The 22,132-nt window shown below is 42.2% G+C and overlaps 1 protein-coding gene across 4 annotated transcripts in view; it reads right to left on the bottom strand.

The window, feature by feature from the left end:
• RNGTT (RNA guanylyltransferase and 5'-phosphatase) overlaps positions 1–22,132 on the bottom strand; it is a 392,686-nt gene that overhangs the window by 214,067 nt on the left and 156,487 nt on the right. For 3 of the 4 annotated variants that reach the window (XM_050949291.1, XM_050949292.1, XM_050949294.1), the window contains exon 10: positions 18,686–18,757. The exons of the other annotated variant lie outside the window; for it this stretch is intronic. In XM_050949291.1, the coding sequence (XP_050805248.1) occupies positions 18,686–18,757 (72 nt within the window). The remainder of the gene's footprint in view (positions 1–18,685; positions 18,758–22,132) is intronic. 4 annotated transcript variants of the gene reach the window in all.

Below are 22,132 nucleotides of genomic sequence, written 5' to 3'. Positions count from 1 at the left end.
CATAATTTTTAATTTTTTAGTGAAGAATTTTAAATATGTTGGCGCAGAATTCCTTCAGGATTAAACCTATTTCAGTAGCTGTACTTGATCTACTATACTCTGTTTCTAAAATATTGGTGTGCTTTATGTACAACAAAAGCAAAGCAGGGTTTGCACATGTTATTCAGTAACAATAACATCTCAGTTTTCAAACAAAATGTAATATCTGAATCTCTTCATTTTGCAGTAGCATTAAACAGCTCAACAAATAGGAAAACAGGATGACAGTATGTGTGCTGTATTTTGGACATACTGAAAACTATCTTTAAATGTGATTTTTTTTCCTGATATCTCCTTTACATTCTATGAATACTCTGTTTCCCTGTAGTTCTTACAAACAGGCCAAAATTTAAAGGAGATATTTTTTCTCATTTTATATTTAAAATCTGTTTTTCAGCACTGACTGCTGACCCAATTAAAATTGTAATTGGTACAGATCAGAAAGGTAATTACATTTGCTCTTATGAGTTACAAGAAAATAATTCACTTTCCTCCCAAACTAAGTATCTTTAGTACAGAATAAGATTACACCTGAACAATCTGTACATCCAAGATAACTTCAGAAAGCTCATGAATATTTTAAAAGATAATCAACTGTGTTTATCTGACTAAATTAAAAGTTGCAGAAATCTTTGTAACAGAATTGTGACCTACCGACTAATAAGCAGCTGTGTCACCACTGCCCTGCAACTTTGGGTGCCTTACAATGCCTTGCTGAAGTATCTCCCACCTGGGCTGCTCACAAATAGCCTTCCAGCATGCAAGTCAGACCTTGACTGTCTGTGTGCAACTGCAGCCTGCCAGCCACACTTGGGTTACATTCTGACTCTTGCCAGCCTTGATTATACTGCAAGATGACCCATACACCCCCTCTTAGATTTTCCTGCAGAAATGTATGTCCAGTACTGCCTAGCCCAGGGGTTCTTAAACTGGGGTCGGGACCCCTCAGGGGCTGCTGCACAGACAGAGCAGACCCTGTGTGGAAGGGCTGGGGGCGGTACAGCTGCACCGGAGGAGCTGCTGGCAGCCCCACATTCTGCTCCTCCTGTGTCTTTCTGTTAAGCCGTACCAGCTATAAATATCTTGTTGGTACGGTGTACTGGACCGTACTGCTCTATTGCATTTCTGAGTGAATGCAATAAGAAGGGAGAGAGAAAGGGGTCCCTTGGAATGTTTGTCTCCCCTTTTTATAGCTTCTGTCCCTCTCTTGAAAGACATTTCCAGCGGGACACTAGGAGACAGAGTCTATGTGGTAGGATGTTCCCTGCTGACTTTCTCTCACCTGTTTGAGCTTTCTTTGTTTCCCTTCCTGGTTGATGTCTGTTCACTGCTTAAATGCAAATTAAGCAGCGCACACATTCCTTTGTTTAGGACAGACCTGTTTACCAACTTCTATCTGGGCAGGGCTATGGGATTTGGAATGTGTCAATAACACCATACAAGGATATTCTATAACTTCACATATAACGTTGCCGCATAAATTTTACAAGGACAATGACCAGCAAATTGTGAGTTTTCAAATGGTACCTCACAAGGCATACTTTGTACAAAGAGTATTACAATAGCGTGTAGAAATAATTATGCAAGTGACTTGACACTATTTACACTCACAATTTAACCTATTTTAAAAGTCTCATAAATTACCTGAACAGCAATTAGAACAATCATTAACACCTTAACTTAATTACATATTAATTTCTTCAAATATACCTTATGCATAATATTTCAGTAAGCTGTATTTATAAGGAAAGTTTGAAGAGTTAAGGTTGTTTAGATGCCTTACCTGCGTATTTATTACTTGAACATGTTTCAATTTCTTTTAAGAGTATTTTTACATCTGAAATTTCTGGGTTTATAATGCTTGCTTTAAGGATAATTACCATGACACTGTGGGTTGTTTTTTTTTAAATCTTTGAGTTACCGCTCTATAGATTTAATCTTAAATCCAGCTCAATTAATTTTTTGATCTGGTAAATAAGCATGCTGCTAGACAGACATTTTCTTTTTTTTTTTTTTTAACTAACAGATTCATTCTTTTATAACAGAATTCTTATAAAGCTTGTTTTACAACTTAGAGATCAAATTAATATATATACAAATGCACAATTATAAATTGGCCTATGGAAGTCTCTAAAGCTATGTGACACCTACTACCATTCACTTTCCTCAACTCTAGGATACTGAACACATATTGAGCTTGATGCTTTTCTACTTTTCATTTTCCTTGTCAGTCTGACAGTCGATAGCATCAGTTAAAATCTTACAGTATCTCACGCTTAGGTCTAAAACTTCTGTTTTTCTTACATTAAGATGTGTCTATTAGCTGCCCTATCAAAACTCTACACAATAGTAAGCTTTTCTCCTTTTCCCTCCTGTTTCCTTATTTTAATATCTTAATTTTAAGTTTCATTTTGACCATCATTGAAGGGTTTTCTTCGTTACTTTCTATTCAAACAAAATTCTCAACTATTGGGTCATTTTCATGTAAAGGTCTTCAACAAACTCATTTCCATCAAGTCACACAGTTCTTAGTCTTCCCAGGTTTACTGAAGTAGGAAAAACATCAGTTTTGAGGGAATCTGGGTGTGTGTTAGTTTTTTTACATCAATCATATATATTATATGGCTTGTACAGCTTAAGAGTATTGGGTGCATGCATTCTAAATAAATCATATGTATCATAAATAAATGCTTCCCCAAATGCCCACCTGATCATCTGACTCCACGTTCTCTTCCCCTTAATGTGTCCCTCTCACTTCTTCTGTCTCCAGATCCCTGTATGCCCTTTTTTCATCCCCATTTTGGGGTTTCCATTCTCTCTCCCATAAACTCCACCTGGCTCTCTTATCTGTAGTTTTGCCCACTTTACAAACCTGTCCCTTTCCCCCAACCCTAGTGGGAGGGCACTAACACATACTGCACTATTTGGCCATTTACTCAAGATTAAGTTGCTGCACCAGATCAAATAATTAGTCCCTGATCTCTGCTGCTATCTCCCAACATTCTGCACTGTAAAGTAGGGGAACTAGCAGCTGTGGTGACCCCAGCAGCAGCAGCTAAGAGTCTTTGGGATTGAGCATTCTTGGTGCTACAATAAAAGAAATAACTTTAACTGTCAGATATGGCCCATATACAGTGAATGGGAGAGGCAAATACAGCTTTTCAGAACAGCATCAGTAAGATGTTATCACCATTGACTGGTAATGGCCCACATGGATACACAAAATGCCTCCATTCTCAAATATCTGGGCAAGAGACAAGTTACATAAATGGAGAAAAACTAAATTTGATTTGAAAACAGGATTATTTTTTCTAAGGTGTTACTAGCAACAAAGCCATTTCTAAAGATATAATTTTTAAACTGATAGTGTGTGTCTACAAAAACTAACAGCTTCAGAATTAAACCTAGGAACAAGCTTTTTGGCATCCAAGTGCAACTGCAAACATAATGGACTTTGGCTCACAAGTGCTTGGATTTCTGAACTCTGCCTCCAATATTTTCACATTACAGTTCTAAGATAAGACTAATAGACTAACAAATGAGAGACAGCTTGTACTGTGAACTTAACATCATTTTAAAATGAGGTTTATAATGGAGAATAATACACAGTAACATTTTATGCGGATTTAAAAACAAAAATTCTTCAAGCATGAACTCCTGCTAAGGGTGATGGCTATGGACAGGATTTATGACCAACACAGCATGTGTTTACAAGTGATAAACTTTCCTGAATAGCAACCACCACATCTTTATGCACATTAGCAACTTGAAGAGAAATTTGTCTTAAATATCCTATTTTACATACAGATTTAAGAACACTCAAGTGAAATTCTCTCTGCTATTTAAACGTTACATATGCAAGCATTTTCCTTTCAAGAGCTAATTCTGTTCTTACCATTCCAATCTGCTCTCATGAAAACTTGCCTATGATTTAAAAATTTTAAAGGCTAGAGGGTGAAAAAGGAAAAGGAAAGTAGTATTCACTTTCAGCTTCTTTTATAAGACTGTATTAATTAGATCCCAAAGTACAACAGCTACACTTTTTGTTGCACAAGTAAGGAAAAGAAGTTTTGTTTTTCTTTTACCGTACAGTAACTGGAGTTCTTTGATACATGTTGTCCACATCTATTCCACTTCTAGGCTACATCATCTTATGCACATAACATTGGATTCTTTTGGCCTGCAATGTCTTTAGGGCTATGCCTGTGCCTTGGATGCCCTTACGTCACACCCGCCCCACCCCCATCACCACCAAGAGGTATAAAGGGCAGCACAAATCCAACCGTCCCTCAGTTCCTTCACTAACAGATAATCCAGATAGTATGGGACTCTGTAGAAGTGGGAAAGGAGGGCAGATCATTGAATACTTGTGGACAAAACATCTTGAGAACCAGAATTACTGTAGAGTAAGTAACCATTCTTCCTTCTCTGAGTGACTGTCCACACAGAGTCCACTTCTGGTAATGAGCAAGTGGTGTCTTCACGGTCAGGAAGTGGGAGCTAGAAGTCCTATTTAAATAATGATTTCAGGGCAGCTTTGCCAAAGCAGATGTTAGATCCTGAAGCCTCAATTCAGGCTGTATGAAAGTGTGGGCTGATCCCCATGTAGCTGCCCTGTAAATTTCTGAAATTAGTATGCGTCTCAGAGAAGCCACAGAACGTCCCAAAAGCATAGAGTGGGCTTTAACCTGCAAGTGTGGATCTACTCCAGTTAACTCAGGGTCTGATCTATTATAATTAGATAGCTATTTAGACAGTCTTGGGTGAATATTGCCTGATCTTTCAACTTGTCTGCAATGATACAACCAGCCCGAGGGATCTACTGAATTGTTCTGTCAAGGTAATATGAAAGGGACATAACCATATCAAGGTTGTGCAATTTCCCTTAGTTGACTGGAATGAGGCTTTAGAAAGAAAACCGGCAGCTGAATCACCTGATTCAGATGAAAATCTGAAACAATCTTTGGTACAAAATTTAAGGTGTTGTTACCTAATGGTCACATTTTTTTTTATGAAACACCTGTCATAAACAGATAGTTAAGGGTTAATGTCTCTTTTACCTGTAAAGGGTTAACAAACAGGGAACCAAACACCTGACCAGGGGACCAATCAGGAGACAAGATACTTTCAAATCTCGGTGGAGGGAAGCCTTTGTTTGTGTTTTTGGGGTTTTGCTTTGTTCTCTCTGGGATCTGAGAGTGACTGGACGTACCACAGGCTCTAATTTTCTATTCAAGTAGTAAGTGCAAGTAGAAAGGTGGTTTAGTCTTTTTAATTGTTTTTCTTTATTTGCAAATGTGTATCTGGCTGGTAGAGTTCTAATGCATATTTGGCTGGAAGTATTTTAAATTGTATTTCTGCTGGAGGAGGCTTTTTCTCCAGTTTCTATAAGCTGACAGACTCTGTAACTTTTACCATCTGAATTGCAGAGATAACTTACCTTTTTTCTTTCTTTTTATTAAAAGTTTTGCTTTTAAGACCGGTCTGATTTTTTCCCCTTGTTGAGGCTCAAGGGAATTGAGTCTGTACTCACCAGGGAATTGGTGGGGAGAAGGGAAAGGTGAATTTCCTCTTTGTTTTAGATTCATGGAGTTTGAATCTGTATTGCCTCTGGGTGAAGGGAAAAAGAGGAGGGGGGGAAGGTAACATTCCTCTCTGTGTTGTGATTCAAGGAGTTTGAATCACGGTGATCTCTTAGTGTACCCAGGGCGGGAAAGATCTGGGAGGAAGAAAGGAGAAGGGGGAATCCCTTTGTTTAGATTCATGGAGCTTGAATCTGTATATCTCTCCAGGAGCCCAGGGAGGGAACACCTGGAGGGGAGGAGAAGGGGAGGGAAATGGTTTATTCCCCTGTGTTGTAAGACTCAAGGAATTTGGGTCTTGGGGTCCCCAGGGAAGGTTTTAGGGGGACCAGAGTGTATCAGGCACTCGAATTCCTGATTGGTGGCAGCTTATCAGATCTAAGCAGGTAATTAGGCTTAGAGGAATTCATGCTAGTACCCCAACTTTTGGACTCTAAGGTTCAGATTGGGGAAAGATACTATGACAACACCAAATAAGGCTGACCAGCCATGAAGACCTGAATTTCACCACTCTCTGTGTTGACGTTATAACTACTAAAAAGCCAATTTTCATAAATAGATGGTATAGAGAACAAATTGCTAGGGGTTCAGGAGGAGGTCCCATTAACCATATTAAGACTATATTTATGTCTCAGGGAGGAGGGAACTCCTGGACTGCAGGAAAAGGCCCTTGAGGAATATAGCAACTGGGAAGATACGGTGGGGAAAATATGGTGACACCCTGGACAGGAGGAGGATGAGCTGATATTGCTGCTAAATGTGCTCTTATGGAGCTGGTAGACAGCCCTGCAGGCTATAGTCCAGAATAGCAGGAATCAGGACTTCTAAGGGAGACAGGTGGCATTGGCCTGCCCAAATAGATAATCTCTTCTATTTGTCTGCAGAGATCAGTCTAGTAGAGTCCTTTCTGGTAAGCATCAATATATTCTGGACTTCAGCTGAACAGCTTCTTTCCATGGTAGTAAGCCAGCCAGCATCCACACTGTCAGAAACAATGAGGCTAGATCCAGATATTGAATCTGACCTTCATTCTTGGAGATCACATCAGGTAAGACAGGTAATTAGCAGGAATTCATGCAGGGGTATCATGGCAATTTAATGTGAATAAGAAACAGATATAAAGTACACTTATTTGTCACAATATAAATACATTACACTTTGCTAATTTTAAAGCAGTCTCTTTTCTTCCTTCACAATCCTATCCAATTTGTTTCTGTTTTAATCTGCCACTTTCCTTTTTTGTCTTTTACCTCCATTCCTATATGCCCATATACTTCCCCTCTTATTCTTAAGCTCCTCCAGCTCCACTTTCCTTCTGTGTTCCCTTCATTCCTATCTCATTTCCCTATCCCCGGGCCACAGTCATCTGAAAAGCTGATTTCAGCCTGAACAGGCTGCCATGATGAGTTGAAAAAAAAAATCCTTATTGCTCCCTCAAGTCACCAGCTGGTACTTTGTTCTTTTTATGTATCTCAGTTGCACATGGAGCAATGGCTCATACTTCCATTCCCAATTGACTGATTGCTGGCACACAGTTGCTAGTATAAGGAAATCACCTCAAAACAGCATTCCAGTTCAATCAGTAACTTTTCAAAATGGCAGTTAGTTAAATTCTCAGTTGAGTGAAGTAATGCTTAATTTGTGCCAGCAGCTGCCAGTGCTGAGCCTCAGCACCTCTAGGTTTGGCCTCAGCACTTCTGGGCTTGCCACGTCAGTTATGAAAGTAAAAAAATTGCTTTAGCTCGGCACCAAATTGCTTGAGCCCTGGCACCTCTTTCATTAAAAATTAAGCACTAGAGTGAAGCTAAGAACTGATACAAAGTTTGTTTTGCTTTGCTTTTCCCAAGTTTGCACTTTGAACAACAGATGGCTTTAAGAATAAATACAATACAACAGTTACAGTTGCTACAGGAGATCTGCAGAAACTTCTTGATTGTTCATAAACAGAGTAATAATTCTGGTTTTCAGTGACGCTGGAGACAAGGGAGCCACAGACTTCAAGAGATACTGTGCGTGCTACATTCAGCCTGCAGATGTCAGTGACCAATATTATATGTTCCCTTATTATATGTTCAAAAACGTGTTACCACAGAGTTACGGTTGTGCTGGATAAGCAAGAAATTAAGTTTATCAAAACATTTTTTGCATTTCAAATAAAGGAAGCATTATCTGTAGTTAGTGAACTGAACTGATTGTATTGAAGTGATTGTTTCTGATCATCACGTTCTTCAAGTTTTTAGAACTAGAAGATTTCATCCTCTTACACCCAGTTCTTATTCATAAATTTAAAAAATAATACAAGCTTTCTTGCTTTTTTAACTCCCAACTGGTTTCTCTGTTTAACAAACCAATTAAATAAAATAAAATGAAGAAAATATTCTCTCTACACCTGCAGAAGAAAGTAAGACTGTCAAAAGCCAGTTTTGCACTTCAACAAATTCAGGTTCTAGATACCTAGCCGGTGACTACCACTAATACATTTGTACGACTTTCTTTAAAACTTGGTAGCAAAAAGGTACTGCTTGAATTTAATTTAATTTACTTTAATATATTACAGTAAATTAACAACCACTCATAAATTTAAATTTAATTTTCAATGGGTTAAAATTTTTTTAAAAATCAACCTGTATTTTATTTAAATTTAAATAAAAATCCTTTTTTTATAAAAAATGTAATCAATTTTTATTCATCATGTTTCACAGCTTTGAGTGTAGCTGAACTCAACATTCTGAAAGGGCACAAGACACTAAAGGGCAATCTTAACGCTATTAAAGTTTTGGGCATTTAATTTCCTTGTTTTTATAAAAATACTTTTCTGTATCCCTATGTACTACAGCCCAGCTCTCCACATGAGTGCCTGCTCTGTTTCCGAATATGGGCTCAGTGTCACATATTGTGTCATGCACCAAACATGCCCATTCCCAGTTCCTCACTGTATATTTGTGCCATGCACTAAGCATGCCTGTTCTCAGCTCCCCACACCACCTTAGCATTGTGTGTCAGTGCCATAAAATGAACATGCTCATTGCCAACTCCGCATCCCAATTTCAGCTTTATGGGAGCATGTTTTGAAGGAGGAACAGAAATGGGAGGTATGGATGTGGGGAAGTTTAGGGGGCAGACCTAAGACCCTACCCACATCCCCCACTGCAGTTCTGCTCCCTTCCTTTCTTCCCCACACTCTCCTGCACTGCTCTGACCTCCCATTTTTTCCCCTAGAAGCAGCAACAAGGGGAATGGTGAATCTGGAGCCCCTTCTCTTGCTGCTGGAGGCAGCATGAGGAAGGTGGAGAGTTCTGAGTTCCTTCCTCTCATCAGTGAACAGTGGAGGAAAGGGAGCCCTGGAGACCCTTCCCTTTCCCTGGTGAAGCTGTGGCTGATCCACTGGGAGGAACTGGGGGAAGGTGGCACACAGGTGGTTCCATTTAATTCCTCTCCAAGAATCCATCCACCTCATGAAGAAACTTGCACAAATACAGAGAGATATCATCTTCCTTTCCATATGCAAACGGATGGACATCATACCAAATGGACTAAAGGTAAAAAATCCACTGCTATCTACATATTACACAGACCATAGTGAGAGATTATGCCATACTCTATCAAAGAAACTGAGGAACCACCTGATCAGCATCCTATACAGCAAACAGAAAAACATCAAAAAAGAGCTCTCCAACCTGGAGACTCTCATTAATAACCAACTTCCATACAAAGGGACTTCACTAAAATAAGACAGGAGATTTACATTACTCACTTCACCTCTCTACAAAGGAAAAAGGACTGTAAGCTGTCTAAACTCCTACCTGCCTCATGGGGCCACAACCGTGGTACCCCCAACCCACCCAGCAATATCGTCAATCTATCCAACTACACACACAACCCAGAAGAAAAGTCTGTCCTATCTCAGGGACTCTCTTTCTGCCCTGCCACCCCCACCAACATGATACAGTTCTGCGGCGATCTGGAAGCCTACTTTTGCCGTCTCCAACTCAAAGAATACTTCCAGGACAACACTGAACAGCACACTGATACACAGGTACCCTCCCACCAGCAGCACAGGAAGAACTCCACCTGGACTCCTCCTGAGGGTCGAAATGACAGTCTGGATCTATACATTGAATGCTTCCACCGACATGCACAGGCAGAAATTGTGGAAAGACAAGCTTGCCTCATAACCTAAGTCGTGCAGAACGCAATGCCATCCACAGCCTCAGAAATCACCCTGACATTATCATCAAAGAGGCTGATAAAGGAGGTGCTGTTGTCATCATGAACAGGTCTGACTACCAAAAGGAGGCTGCCAGACAACTCTCCAACACCAAATTCTACAGGCCACTTCCCTCAGATCCCACTGAGGAATACACTAAGAAACTGCAACATCTACTCAGGACACTCCCTACACTAACACTGGAAGAAATCAACATACCCTTAGAGCCCCAACCAGGGTTATTCTATCTACTACCCAAGATCCACAAACCCGGAAATCCTGGACGCCCCATCATATCGGGCATTGGCACTCTCACTGAAGGACTGTCTGGATATGTGGACTCTCTACTCAGACCCTATGCCATCAGCACTCCCAGCTATCTCCGTGACACCACTGATTTCCTGAGGAAACTACAATGCATTGGTGACCTTCCAGAAAACACCATCCTAGCCACCATGGATGTAGAGGCTCTCTACATGAACATCCCACACACAGATGGAATACAAGCTGTCAGGAACAGTATCCCTGATGATGCCACAGCACAACTGGCTGCTGAGTTCTGTGCCTTTATCCTCACACACAACTATTTCAAATTTGATGACAATATGTATCTCCAGATCAATGGCACCGCTATGGGCACCCGCATGGCCCCACAATATGCCAATATTTTTATGGCCGACCTGGAACAACGCTTCCTTGGCTCTCGTCCACTCACGCCCCTTCTCTACCTACGCTACATTGATGACATCTTCATCATCTGGACCCATGGGAAGGAGACTCTGGAAAAATTCCACCACGATTTCAACAGCTTCCACCCCACCATCAACCTCAGCCTGGACCAATCTACACGGGAGGCCCACTTCCTGGACACCACGGTGCAAATAAGTGATGGTCACATTAACACCACCCTATACCGAAAACCTACCAACCGCTATGCCTACCTTCATGCCTCCAGCTTCCATCCCGGGCATATCACACGATCCATTGTCTACAGCCAAGCATTGAGGTACAATCGCATCTGCTCTAACCCCTCAGACAGAGACCAACACCTACAAAATCTCCACCAAGCAGTCTCAAAACTACAATACCCGCACGAGGAAATAAGGAAACAGATCAACAGAGCCAGACGTGTACCCAGAAGCCTCCTACTGCAAGACAACCCCAAGAAAGAAACCAACAGGACTCCACTGGCCATCACATACAGCCCCCAGCTAAAACCCCTCCAACGCATCATCAGGGATCTACAACCCATCCTGGACAATGATCCCACACTTTCACAGGCCTTGGGTGGTAGGCCAGTCCTTGCCCACAGACAACCTGCCAACCTGAAACATATTCTCACCAGTAACTGCACACCGCACCATAGTAACTCTAGCTCAGGAACCAATCCATGCAACAAACCTCAATGCCAACTCTGCCCACGTATATACACCAGTGACACCATCACAGGACCTAACCAGATCAGCCACACCATCACCGGTTCATTCACCTGCACGTCCACCAATGTAATATATGCCATCATATGCCAGCAATGCCCCTCTGCTATGTACATCGGCCAAACTGGACAGTCGCTACGGAAAAGGATAAACGGACACAAATCAGATATTAGGAATGGCAATATACAGAAACCTGTAGGAGAACACTTCAACCTCCCTGGCCACACTATAGCAGACCTTAAGGTGGCCATCCTGCAGCAAAAAAACTTCAGGACCAGACTTCAAAGAGAAACTGCTGAGCTTCAGTTCATCTGCAAATTTGACACCATCAGCTCAGGATTAAACAAAGACTGTGAATGGCTTGCCAATTACAAAACCAGTTTCTCCTCCCTTGGTTTTCACATCTCAACTGCTAGAACAGGGCCTCATCCTCCCTGATTGAACTAACCTCATTATCTCTAGCTTGCCTGCATATATATACCTGCCCCTGGAAATTTCCACATGTATCTGACGAAGTGGGTATTCACCCACGAAAGCTCATGCTCCAAAACATCTGTTAGTCTATAAGGTTCCACAGGATTCTTTGCTGCTTCTCCTAGAATGTCATCAATGGAGAAGGAGCCCAACTTTTCACCCCACATTGTTCTGCTCTGTTAGCACTTCTGAGTTCCCAGAAAGCAAAAGGTCCCTTTAAGGACAAACCCTTATTCATGCAGCAATTATAGAAAAATTACTACTTTGGAATCCCCATTCTTCATCAAATCTTTAATCACCAAACTGGGTTTTCAAAAACATGGTGTTTGGATGCTCATGTACATTAATAAGGGTTATCATCTACGTTGTGCCAAAGCAATTGACCTAAGGAACAAAGGTAGGCAAACAGCCACAGCTGCCACTCTGCACCTTCCCAAGCCCCACCTCACACCACCTCTTCAACTGACTGCTCTAACATACACACATAACAATGCTGCACCAAAAAAAAAGTTATAAGAATCGAAAAATGTTATGAGCAGTTCAAGTTAGGGGGCTGTGTATCAGGAACTCCCTGATCAAGTGATGCAGCAACTTTTTATCACACTCAGTTCCATTGTTCAGAAACTGAACAAAGAATGTAAGCATGATTACATCAAGCTATCTTCCCTCTCTTCAATTAATGACAACTGCCTTGACAATATTTCAGAAGTAAAATTAAAGTCTGCATGTGAATTTCAGAGCACCTTAAAATATCTCAGAACAAAACACAATTCAGACAGAGAACAAGGAAGATGTGCAAGACACATTCAACTGCTACTGGTTAGGGCACAAACTTGCAGTGCATGGGTGTTGCTCAGATTCAATGATCCCAGCATTTCACCTTGAACCACCCAACTTCGTGATAACAGACCACATGGAAAATATCAAGCCGTTAACAGAGTCCTAGTCTTGCTTCATTTACACATTACACACATAAATATATCAGTTTAGCTTGTGCTGACCTAGATTTAAAAACTTTACCTTCAGTAACTTTTGCAATCTTGATTTCTCAACGGGACAGTGGGGACTGTGCACTAACTGAAATAAATCCCAAGCAGCTGAGATCAATTTGAGGAGTAGAAAAATAGTTTGAGACCCAAATGTGCACAAACAAAAAAGTAACAAGCAGGTGATTTTGTAAACAATTGATTTTGAGTAGCTGTATTTTGTTCTAACCCAAATTTGGAATACCACCCCTACTCCACACTTCCAAAAGGCAACAATTTTCAGACAATCCAAGCAAGCACTTGGATTTTAGAGCACTTATAATATTCACCTTTTAAGGAGAAACACACAACCTTAACTATAGCTGACCCAGCACTCCACTATAATATGTAACCAAGATCCTCCCACCTAACCTGTATTTCATAAAGAGAGGATTTACCATGTCTCTTTTGATTTTATAGTTACTCCACACCACACATCTCAGTGATAAAATTATACTGATCACTTCTTGCCAAGCCAAACATTCTAGCTTGCCCATTTTTGTAATTAAAACTTCTAGAATTAGCATAAAGGCAGCTGTGCTTTTTAATCTCTACGGTATGGCCACTGCTAATAGCCTCTTTCAGCTGAAGTCCTGCTTGTGCTCATACTGATAACACATTGTCTTATCTGTCCTTGACACTGAAAGTGCAATACTTCATAATGAATGCCTCCCTGATTCTCAGTGCATCCAAAGAAACTGACAGCATTTACAGTGCAACTCAAGTGCCTTCCCTCACAACTTAACCCCTTACAAAAACCCACTCATTTTCATGCTCAGTAATCTGGTTCCTTCATGTTTAATCAGAGCCCATCACCTCAACACCTCTATCTAATGCATCAGAGATTAGGCTTCTAGAAAGCTTCACTTTGTTAAAGCTGTGTGAATATACCAGAACAGAGGCAGAATAGAGGAACAAACAAAAAAGGAAGGCGAGACCAGACAGGGAAAAGTGACCATAAAGGAAGGAATGGGAAAGGAAGAAACAGTAGTAGTGAGTGACAGACAGAGCATAAAATAAAAGAGGGCAAACACCAGACAGAGTGAAGGAGAATAAACACGGAAAGTAGGGAAAAACAATAGAAAATGGGTGAGAGATAGACAAAGTGAAGGACAGAACATAGACAGGGCAGAGAACATAAGAGATAGCCTTACAAGAAAAAGTTTTTAGAGAAGAGAACACAAAGGTCATAATATTACAAAAACAATTTTTGCTCTTTCTGAAAAGTTTTCAAAACTTAGAATATTTTACAACTTTCAGAAAACCACCACTTATTGCTGAGGATGCTAAGAATTACATTCTACAAGTTACATTGACTAAAACATTGATTATAAGCTATTAAAATTCAATTCCAAATTTGTGGGAGAATGTTAAACACTCTTGCTTTTAAAAGCAGAGACTGTCAAAATGACCCCTCCGAGATTCGTGGTTCTAAAACAAACCCTGTTTATACTGTACAGGGCCTGATTCTGCCACTTTTATTCGCAATGAGTAGAGCCTAGCTCCATGATAGTAGAGTTCCTTAGTGAGAAAATAATTTTAAGTGAGTCAGAATCAACCCCATAGTTTGCACTAAAACACTTCAAAATGCACGTTACCATTTGAATTGTCTAAAATATTTAATATTTTCTCCCACAGATCAACTTTGACAGGATTCCAAAAGACATTTCAGAACCGAAAGCACTAGTAAGAATAATAGGAAGCATGATGGCCATTTCAGGAAAAAATGGCTACTCACCTTTCGCAACTGTTATTCTTCTTCATGTCCATTCCTACCAGGTGTATGTGCGTGTGCGCACAGCAGCCAGAAGATTTATCACCTAGCAGATGGGTTGGTCCAGGTGCCCCCTAGAGTGGCGCCATCATGGCGCCCAATACAGAGCCCTACCAACCCGCCACCTCCTCAGTTCCTTCTTGCCAGCTACTCCAAAAGAGGAGTAGGTGGGTGGGTATTGGAATGGACATGAACAACACATCTTGAAGAACAGTTATGAGAAGGTGAGTAACTGGTTTTTTTCTTCTTCGAGTGTTTGTTCATGTCAGTTCCAATCAAGTGACTCCCAAGCCTAAGTTCAGGAGGTGGGGTCAGAGTTGTCCACTGGCTGGACCACTGCTCTACCGAAGGCCACAGTCTCTGGCATGCTGGGTAATCGCATAATACGCGGTGAAAGTATGTATGGCGGACCACTCTGCATATTTCCTGGGTCAGAATTTGCGCCAGGAATGCTGTTGAATAAGCCTGTGCCCTAGTGGAGTGCGCTGTGAGCAGGGGCAGGCACCTCCGGCAGGTTATAGCGTTCACGGATGCAGGACATGATCCAGGAGGAAATTCACTGGGAGGAAACTGGAAGATCTTTCATCCTGTCTGCCACGGCCTCCAACAGTTGAATGGACTTCCTAAACAATTTTGTTCTTTCAATGTAAAAGGCTAGCACTCTGCAGACATCCAGTGAATGAAGCCTCTGCTCCCTGCCGCTTGAGTGCAGCTTAAGATAGAACACTGGGAGGAAGATGTCCTGGTTGATGTGAAACTGGGAGACAAGCTTTGGAAGGAGAGCTTTGGATGTGGCCTGAGCTGAATCTTGTCCTTACAGAACACAGTTTAAGGAGGCCCTGATGTTAGGGCCTGGAGCTCAGACACTCTCCTGGCTGAGGTTATCAATATCAGAAATGTCACCTTGTATGACAGGTAGAGCAGGGAACAAGTTGCCAGCGGTTCGAAGGGCAGACCCACCAATTTGGAAAGGACCTGATTGAGGTCCCAGTTTGGGGCTGGGTGTTGGACATGCAGATATAGCCTGTTAAGACCTTTCAGGAAACAGCTGATCATTGGGTTGGCAAACACCAACTGGCCCTCTGCACCTGGACGGAAGGCAGAGATGGTGGCTAAGTGATGACATGGACTGTCCCTGCTGCTTGAAATGGAGAAGATAGTCCAATATGAGTGGCATAGAGGAAAGCGTCAGAGATAGATGTTGCTGCGCCATCCAGACTGAGAATCTCTTCCACTTGGCAAGATAGATAGTCCTGGTGGAGGGTTTCCTTCTGCCAAGGAGGACTTGTCTAACTGGGTCTGAGCAGAAGAGCTCCATGGGGTTCATCCATGGAGATTCCAGGCCATGAGGTGCAATGACTCCAGGTTCGGGTGCTGGAGATGGCTGTGATCCTGAGTTATTAAGTCCGTGAGGTGTGGCAAGGTGACTGGGGCTTCCACAGACTTTCCAGGAGAGACGTGTACCAATGTTGGCGAAGCCAGGCTGGAGCTAACAATATCACTGAAACCCCTTCCCTCCGTATCTTGAGGAGCACCTTGTGAACGAGAAGGATGGGCTCGAACGTATAGAGAAGACGGCCTCCCCATAGGAGGAAGATGGCATCCATGATGAAGCTCGGCCTGTGACTGAGGAAGGAGCAAAACTGCTGGCACTTCCTGTTTCGTCGTGTGGTGAACAGGTCCATCTGGGGAAAGCTCCACCTCAGGCATAGGGACCACTCATGGCCATGAAAAGACCTGCTGAGACAGTTCGCCAACTCGTTCTATATTCCCGGGAAGTACAATGCTTGCAGGCGTATCGAGTGAGCTACATAAAAGTCCCACAGCATGAGGGCTTCCTGGCACAGGGTAGAGGAGAATGCACCCCTCTTTGTTGATACAGAATATCGCTATGGTGTTGTCTCTATATACAGACTGCCAAATGCGCTTGTCATGACAAAAACAAGGGGAAGTTCCAGCTAACCGTCACTGGCAGTAAAAAGGAAATGAGGGAGTGGCAGGTAGCTACGGCCTTATACTGAGCGCCATGATGGCACCACTCCAGGGGGTGCCCAGACAGATCTGACGGATACAACTAGGGAAAAAATCTTTTTGCTGCCGTGCACGCATGCGCGCACACATCTGATTGGAATTGACATGAACAAGCACTCAAAGAAGAATAGCTATTATAGGCATAAAACTTCTCAGTACCCCTATAAATTGAAACTAAAAGACAGGGTTGTCGGGGGGTTGTTTGTTTTTTACAGTATTCATGCACATCAACTCAATCAAAGCCTTCCTTTGTTTCAGTAGGACTGACCACTTATACAATAAGTAATGCAATGATCCCCACAGTGCCACTCATTCATTCTCTCAACACAGATGGGAAAACATTTCTATACAAGACAAAACTTAATTTTGCTTCAATATTGCCGCTTTATGCCATCCAGATATGTACAGATCACCTCAACCACTACAACCTCAATTGTATGTGTATGGAGGGGAGGGGTGTGAAACATTTTGTCAAGGACAACTCTTCAAATTAGTTGGGGGTCTGAGGGCCAACAGACCCCAGCCAATTGATAGTTCTATGTAAATTATAGTGATTTTAAGGTTATTTTTCTTAGATCATGAGAGAAAAAGAAAAAAAAATTACTAAAACAACACACAAGAACCTTTAGTGTCTTTCAAACCTCTAGTTTCTTGGCAAACTCCTTTTGAAAGCTGCTCTCTCTTCACCCACATTGTTTCTTCCCAGCTATGACTCTGCAGTTGATCCCATAGCTCTCCACAATGGCTTACCCATTTTCCCCTCCCTTCCTCCTTACGCCTCCTCCCCTATACTCAACAGCTCCTTTTTCTGGTCCTTGGGACTGATTTCTGCCCATGTCTGGCCTTGGCACATCTGAGCTTATGAGAAACAGCTGCAGGGTACAGAACTGAGAAGCAGCTGCCTAAATCTAAAAGAAGAATACAAAGAAGGGGTCACTGAGCAGCCAAGAAGGTGTAGTGTGTTTCAAAAACAGCTGTACTACTGCAGCTTAACCCCCTTCCCACTCTCTGTTTCACGACCTGGGCAAGGATCCACTACCACAGCACCAACCCAGCCCACTTACTGTCAGCCCAGATGACAGAGTAGCCCAGAACAGCAGTAGCCGAGACCAACAATACTGTAGAGGTAAATGTAGTGCCCTAGTATGGCCTCTGCAGACTCTCAGGCTATATCTACACAGGGATTAAAAAAACTGCAGCTGGCCCGGATAATCAGGTTTATGCTCTGGAGCTGAAAAAAAAAAAAATCATTGTGTAGATGCTTGGGCTCAGGCTAGAGCCTGTTTTCTGAGACGTTGCTAGAGTGGAGGGTCCCAGAGCTTGGGTTCCAGCCCGAACCCAAATGTCTACACAGAAATTTTTAGCCCCACACCCAAACCCCACAAGCCTAAATCAATTAACCCAGGCCAGCCACTGGTCTTTTAGCCCTTTGTAGATTTATCCTTATAAGTGAAAACAGTACCAGGACATTAGTTGGGACTGTTTGATCCCAGCCAAATCAGGACTATTGGAAGAGCTTTCAGTTCAGCTATGTGATTTCCTTGTCATTGTTAACATAAGCCTGAAAGGATATTTTCTCTTTAACCCATGTGTAACTATCCCAATCAAATTAAGAGAGAATCAGAAAGTAACATGTACACTAAATATTTTTGCCATCTCTTGAGCTTGGAAAAAAAAATTATTCAGTATTTAAATGGTCCCAACTAAGCTGTAAATATATTGTTTACCTATAGACAGATCTGCAGAGGAATAATGCTAAGTTATTACCGCCATGGCCAAACCAAGCTCATATCTGCTGTAGAAAGAAGCAGTTTCTGAAAAGTATTTTGCAGAGGTTTTCAAACAACACAACCTTCTCTCATGAAGTCTCTGCAACCGATCAAGTCTCTATTGACCAAGCAAGTAGCATTACTGAGGCTGCTTTCAACTGTGCTTTGCCTGATTCAGGATACTTTCCATCTTACTTCTCCTGTACTGCTGTCAGCTGGATTGCACATTGCCCAACCACTTTGGGTATCAAAGTGTGCTTTCTGGCTCTTAACAATGCAAACATAATTTGTCTTAATTTTAGTCAATAACTACTAATCAAAAAGTAGTAATTTTAAAAAAGTACTTACATTGAATTTAATAATGTCATAAATCAAGTACCGAGGAACGACTTGTCCGTTTACTTTGTCAATGATCATTTCCTTAAAAGAAAAAAAGATAACACTCCCTTAATATCTGCGATTCAAGAATAATATAAAAGTCTCAAAATATGCTTACATCCAGTACGTCTATAGAACTGTAGCAATGCTAACCACTACTGCTACAAGGCTCCGTCCAAAGTTCTATTACCAAGCATATTTTTTCAGGAGTTTACAAGTGTTATAAAAATATTCTTCACATTTGAAGTGTGCCATATAAAGTTCTCAACAAAACCAAGGCAAATCAGTGTTAAGACACTGTTCTGAGCTGGAACTGTTGTGCTTCAGTGTTTCATTGGTCTCAAAATGTGTTATTTAGCTTAAAAGTATGTGATCCTATTGAAAATCATTTTGGAAAATGGTGAAATTGTAATCCTAAATCACTTAGGCACATCTGAAAAATATCACGTACAGTGTATAAGCACAGTGGCCATTAAAGACTGAACGTTTTTTATTTTGGGAGGGGCTTGGTTTGCTCAGATCAGATGATTTAACAATAGTTTAACATTTTTCTGACTATACAGACAGCAGAGTGGACTCAGAAATGGTACTTATGTATTAGTTACTATCCCTCACTAACCAATAAGGCTCCTTTAAATGAAGTATTCCACATGGTGTTTAAATCACATAAATTAAGGCAGAGCTTTATGCTTCTGTTTGCCTCTGAAGCACATTTCATATGACTACCAGTCCAAATTAACATTTGCAGGTTTTGCCTTTTGTCACTGTCACCGTATATGTACTGGATGCCACTGACAGAGGCGATACTGCAGCGCTACACAGCAGCATTCATTTGCTTTTGCATGATAGCATAGAGAGTTATCAGTCATTCTGTACCGTCTGCTGCCATTGTAAATTGGCAATGAGATGACGGTTATCTGTCGTTCTGTACTGTCTGCTGCTATCATGGGTGCCCCTGGCTGAGGTCGGCTGGGGGCGCAAAGGCAAAAATGGGAATGACTCCCCGAGTCATTATAGGGCAAGTGTACTAGAGAACCAGTGTATCAGAGAACCAGAGAGCACAGCTGCTCCGTGTCAAATCCCGCAGAAATGATGAGCTGCATGCCATTGACGGGAGGTGCCCCTGCAACAACCCCAATCGTTGCTTCCCTCCTCCCCCAACCTTCCTGGGCTACCGTGGCAGTGTCCCCCCCCATTTGTGTCATGAAGTTATAAAGAATGCAGGAATAAGAAACAGTGACTTGTTAGTGAGATAAAATGAGGGGGAGGCAGCCTCCAGCTGCTATGATAGTCCAGGCAGGACATTAAGTGGTGTGGGGGAGAGGAGCCCAGCATCCCGCTGCTATGATAGTCCAGGGCAGTACAGAATCTTTTCTTTACACAGGAAAGGGAGGAGGCTGAGGAGCTCAGCCCCCAGTTGCTATGATGAAGACGGTTACCAGCCGTTCTGTACCATCTACTGGGAATGACCGGGAATCATTCCTATTTTTACCCAGGCGCCCCTAGCCGGCCTCACCCGAGGCCAGCCAGGAGCATTCAGCAGCTATCAAGCATATTGTACCGTCTGCCACCGGGGAGGGAAGAGGAGCGGATAGTGCTCTTTACTGCCACAGCATCACGTCTACCAGCAGCATTCAGTACACACAGAGTGACATTAAAAAAAGTCAAGAAACAATTTTTTTTCCCTTTTTTTTCACATGGGGGGTGGGAGGGAGTAAATTGACGAGCTATACCCTGAACCATGCCGGATAATGTGTTTGAACCTACAGGCATTGGGAGCTCAGCCAAGAATGCAAATACTTTTCGGAGACTGCTGGGGACTGTGGGATAGCTGGAGTCCTCAGTACCCCCTCCCTCCATGAGCATCCATTTGATTCTTTGGCTTTCCGTTATGCTTGTCACGCAGCACTGTGTAGCCTGGAGATTTTTTTCAAACGCTTCGGCATTTCGTCTTCTGTAACGGAGCTCTGATAGAACAGATTTGTCTCCCCATACAGCGATCAGATCCAGTATCTCTTGTACGGTCCATGCTGGAGCTCTTTTTGGATTTGGGACTGCATCGCCACCCGTGCTGATCAGAGCTCCACGCTGGGCAAACAGGAAATGAAATTCAAAAGTTCGCAGGGCTTTTCCTGTCTACCTGGCCAGTGCATCCGAGTTCAGATTGCTGTCTAGAGCGGTCACAGTGGTTCACTATGGGATACCACCTGGAGGCCAATACCATCGATTTGCGGCCACACTAACCCTAATCTGATATGGTAATACCGATTTTAGCGCTATTCCTCTCACTGGGGAGGAGTACAGAAACCGATTTAAAGAGCCCTTTATATCGATATAAAGGGCCTCACAGTGTGGACGGGTGCGGCGTTAAATCGGTTTAAACGCGTAGTGTAGACCAGGCCTCAGGCAGGGAACAGACCAATTCCTTTTGAGGTATCAAGTTTATTGTAAGAATACACAGTGCAAAACATGACAGAATACTACACGCAAGCCAAAACCATTCCCAAATGCATGCTTTTGGCAGGCAGAAATTCATGCATGCTTTTGGCAGGCAGAAATTCTAGCAACGTAATAATGCAAATATAAATCTGTGCATTGCAAACAGAAAAAGAAATACACTGAAACAGATACCTAAGCATTCAAATAAAAAGAATCAATGTAAGCAACTGAACAACTGAGCATTCTTACTACAGGATTTTTATGAATAAAAACTACAGAATAAATATGTGCTTTGGTTTTCCAGTCCGAGAATCCAAGTCCAAAACAAATTAATTATGCATTGTACTTTGATTCAGGAATAAAAAGAGGTAGAAATGGTATGTTGCTGGCTTGGTAGGCTTGGCTTTTTACTGGCTCCCAGAACTAAGCAGGAACAACAAACCTTCTCCACTTGCAGTTTCTGATTTATTTTGGCCCAGACATCCCTTTTCTCCTCTGGAGCAATTTCAAGCAAACATTCTTTCATTTTTGCCTGTACATTTCTGGGAAGGGCAGCCTGGTTTCTCCCGGTGGGACAAGACACCTTCCCACACTTATACAACAAGCTCCAGTGACATTACCTCTGTGAAGACACTGGCAGCATACAGGCTTAGGCAACACTGAGCTGCCTTTCAGGGACGAATGCGGGAATTTTCTGTGTTATTTTTATCAATGCTGTGTATAGCAGTGACTCATTTAGCTTGGTAATACTATCCAGAGGGTGCAGAAGTGTTAAAATAATGCTCCTGGGGCAATGCAAGAGAAATGAGATGTTTGTATCACTTGTCTGCAGTGACACAAATGGGTCAGTAAGCACTGGGTGGAACCAAACCATCAATGGAGCATCTGGAAAGACAATGGGAGCCCCAGTGACTGCACAACTGACTTTTCACAATGGGAGGCTCTGGCAAGAACAACACGTGAACTCAGCATGACTTT

This window comes from Gopherus flavomarginatus, chromosome 4, assembly GCF_025201925.1.
Source record: "Gopherus flavomarginatus isolate rGopFla2 chromosome 4, rGopFla2.mat.asm, whole genome shotgun sequence".
Classification (NCBI taxonomy): domain Eukaryota; kingdom Metazoa; phylum Chordata; order Testudines; family Testudinidae; genus Gopherus; species Gopherus flavomarginatus.
The sequence above is the reverse complement of the archived record's forward strand: the minus strand, read 5'-3'. Positions and strand labels throughout refer to the sequence as shown.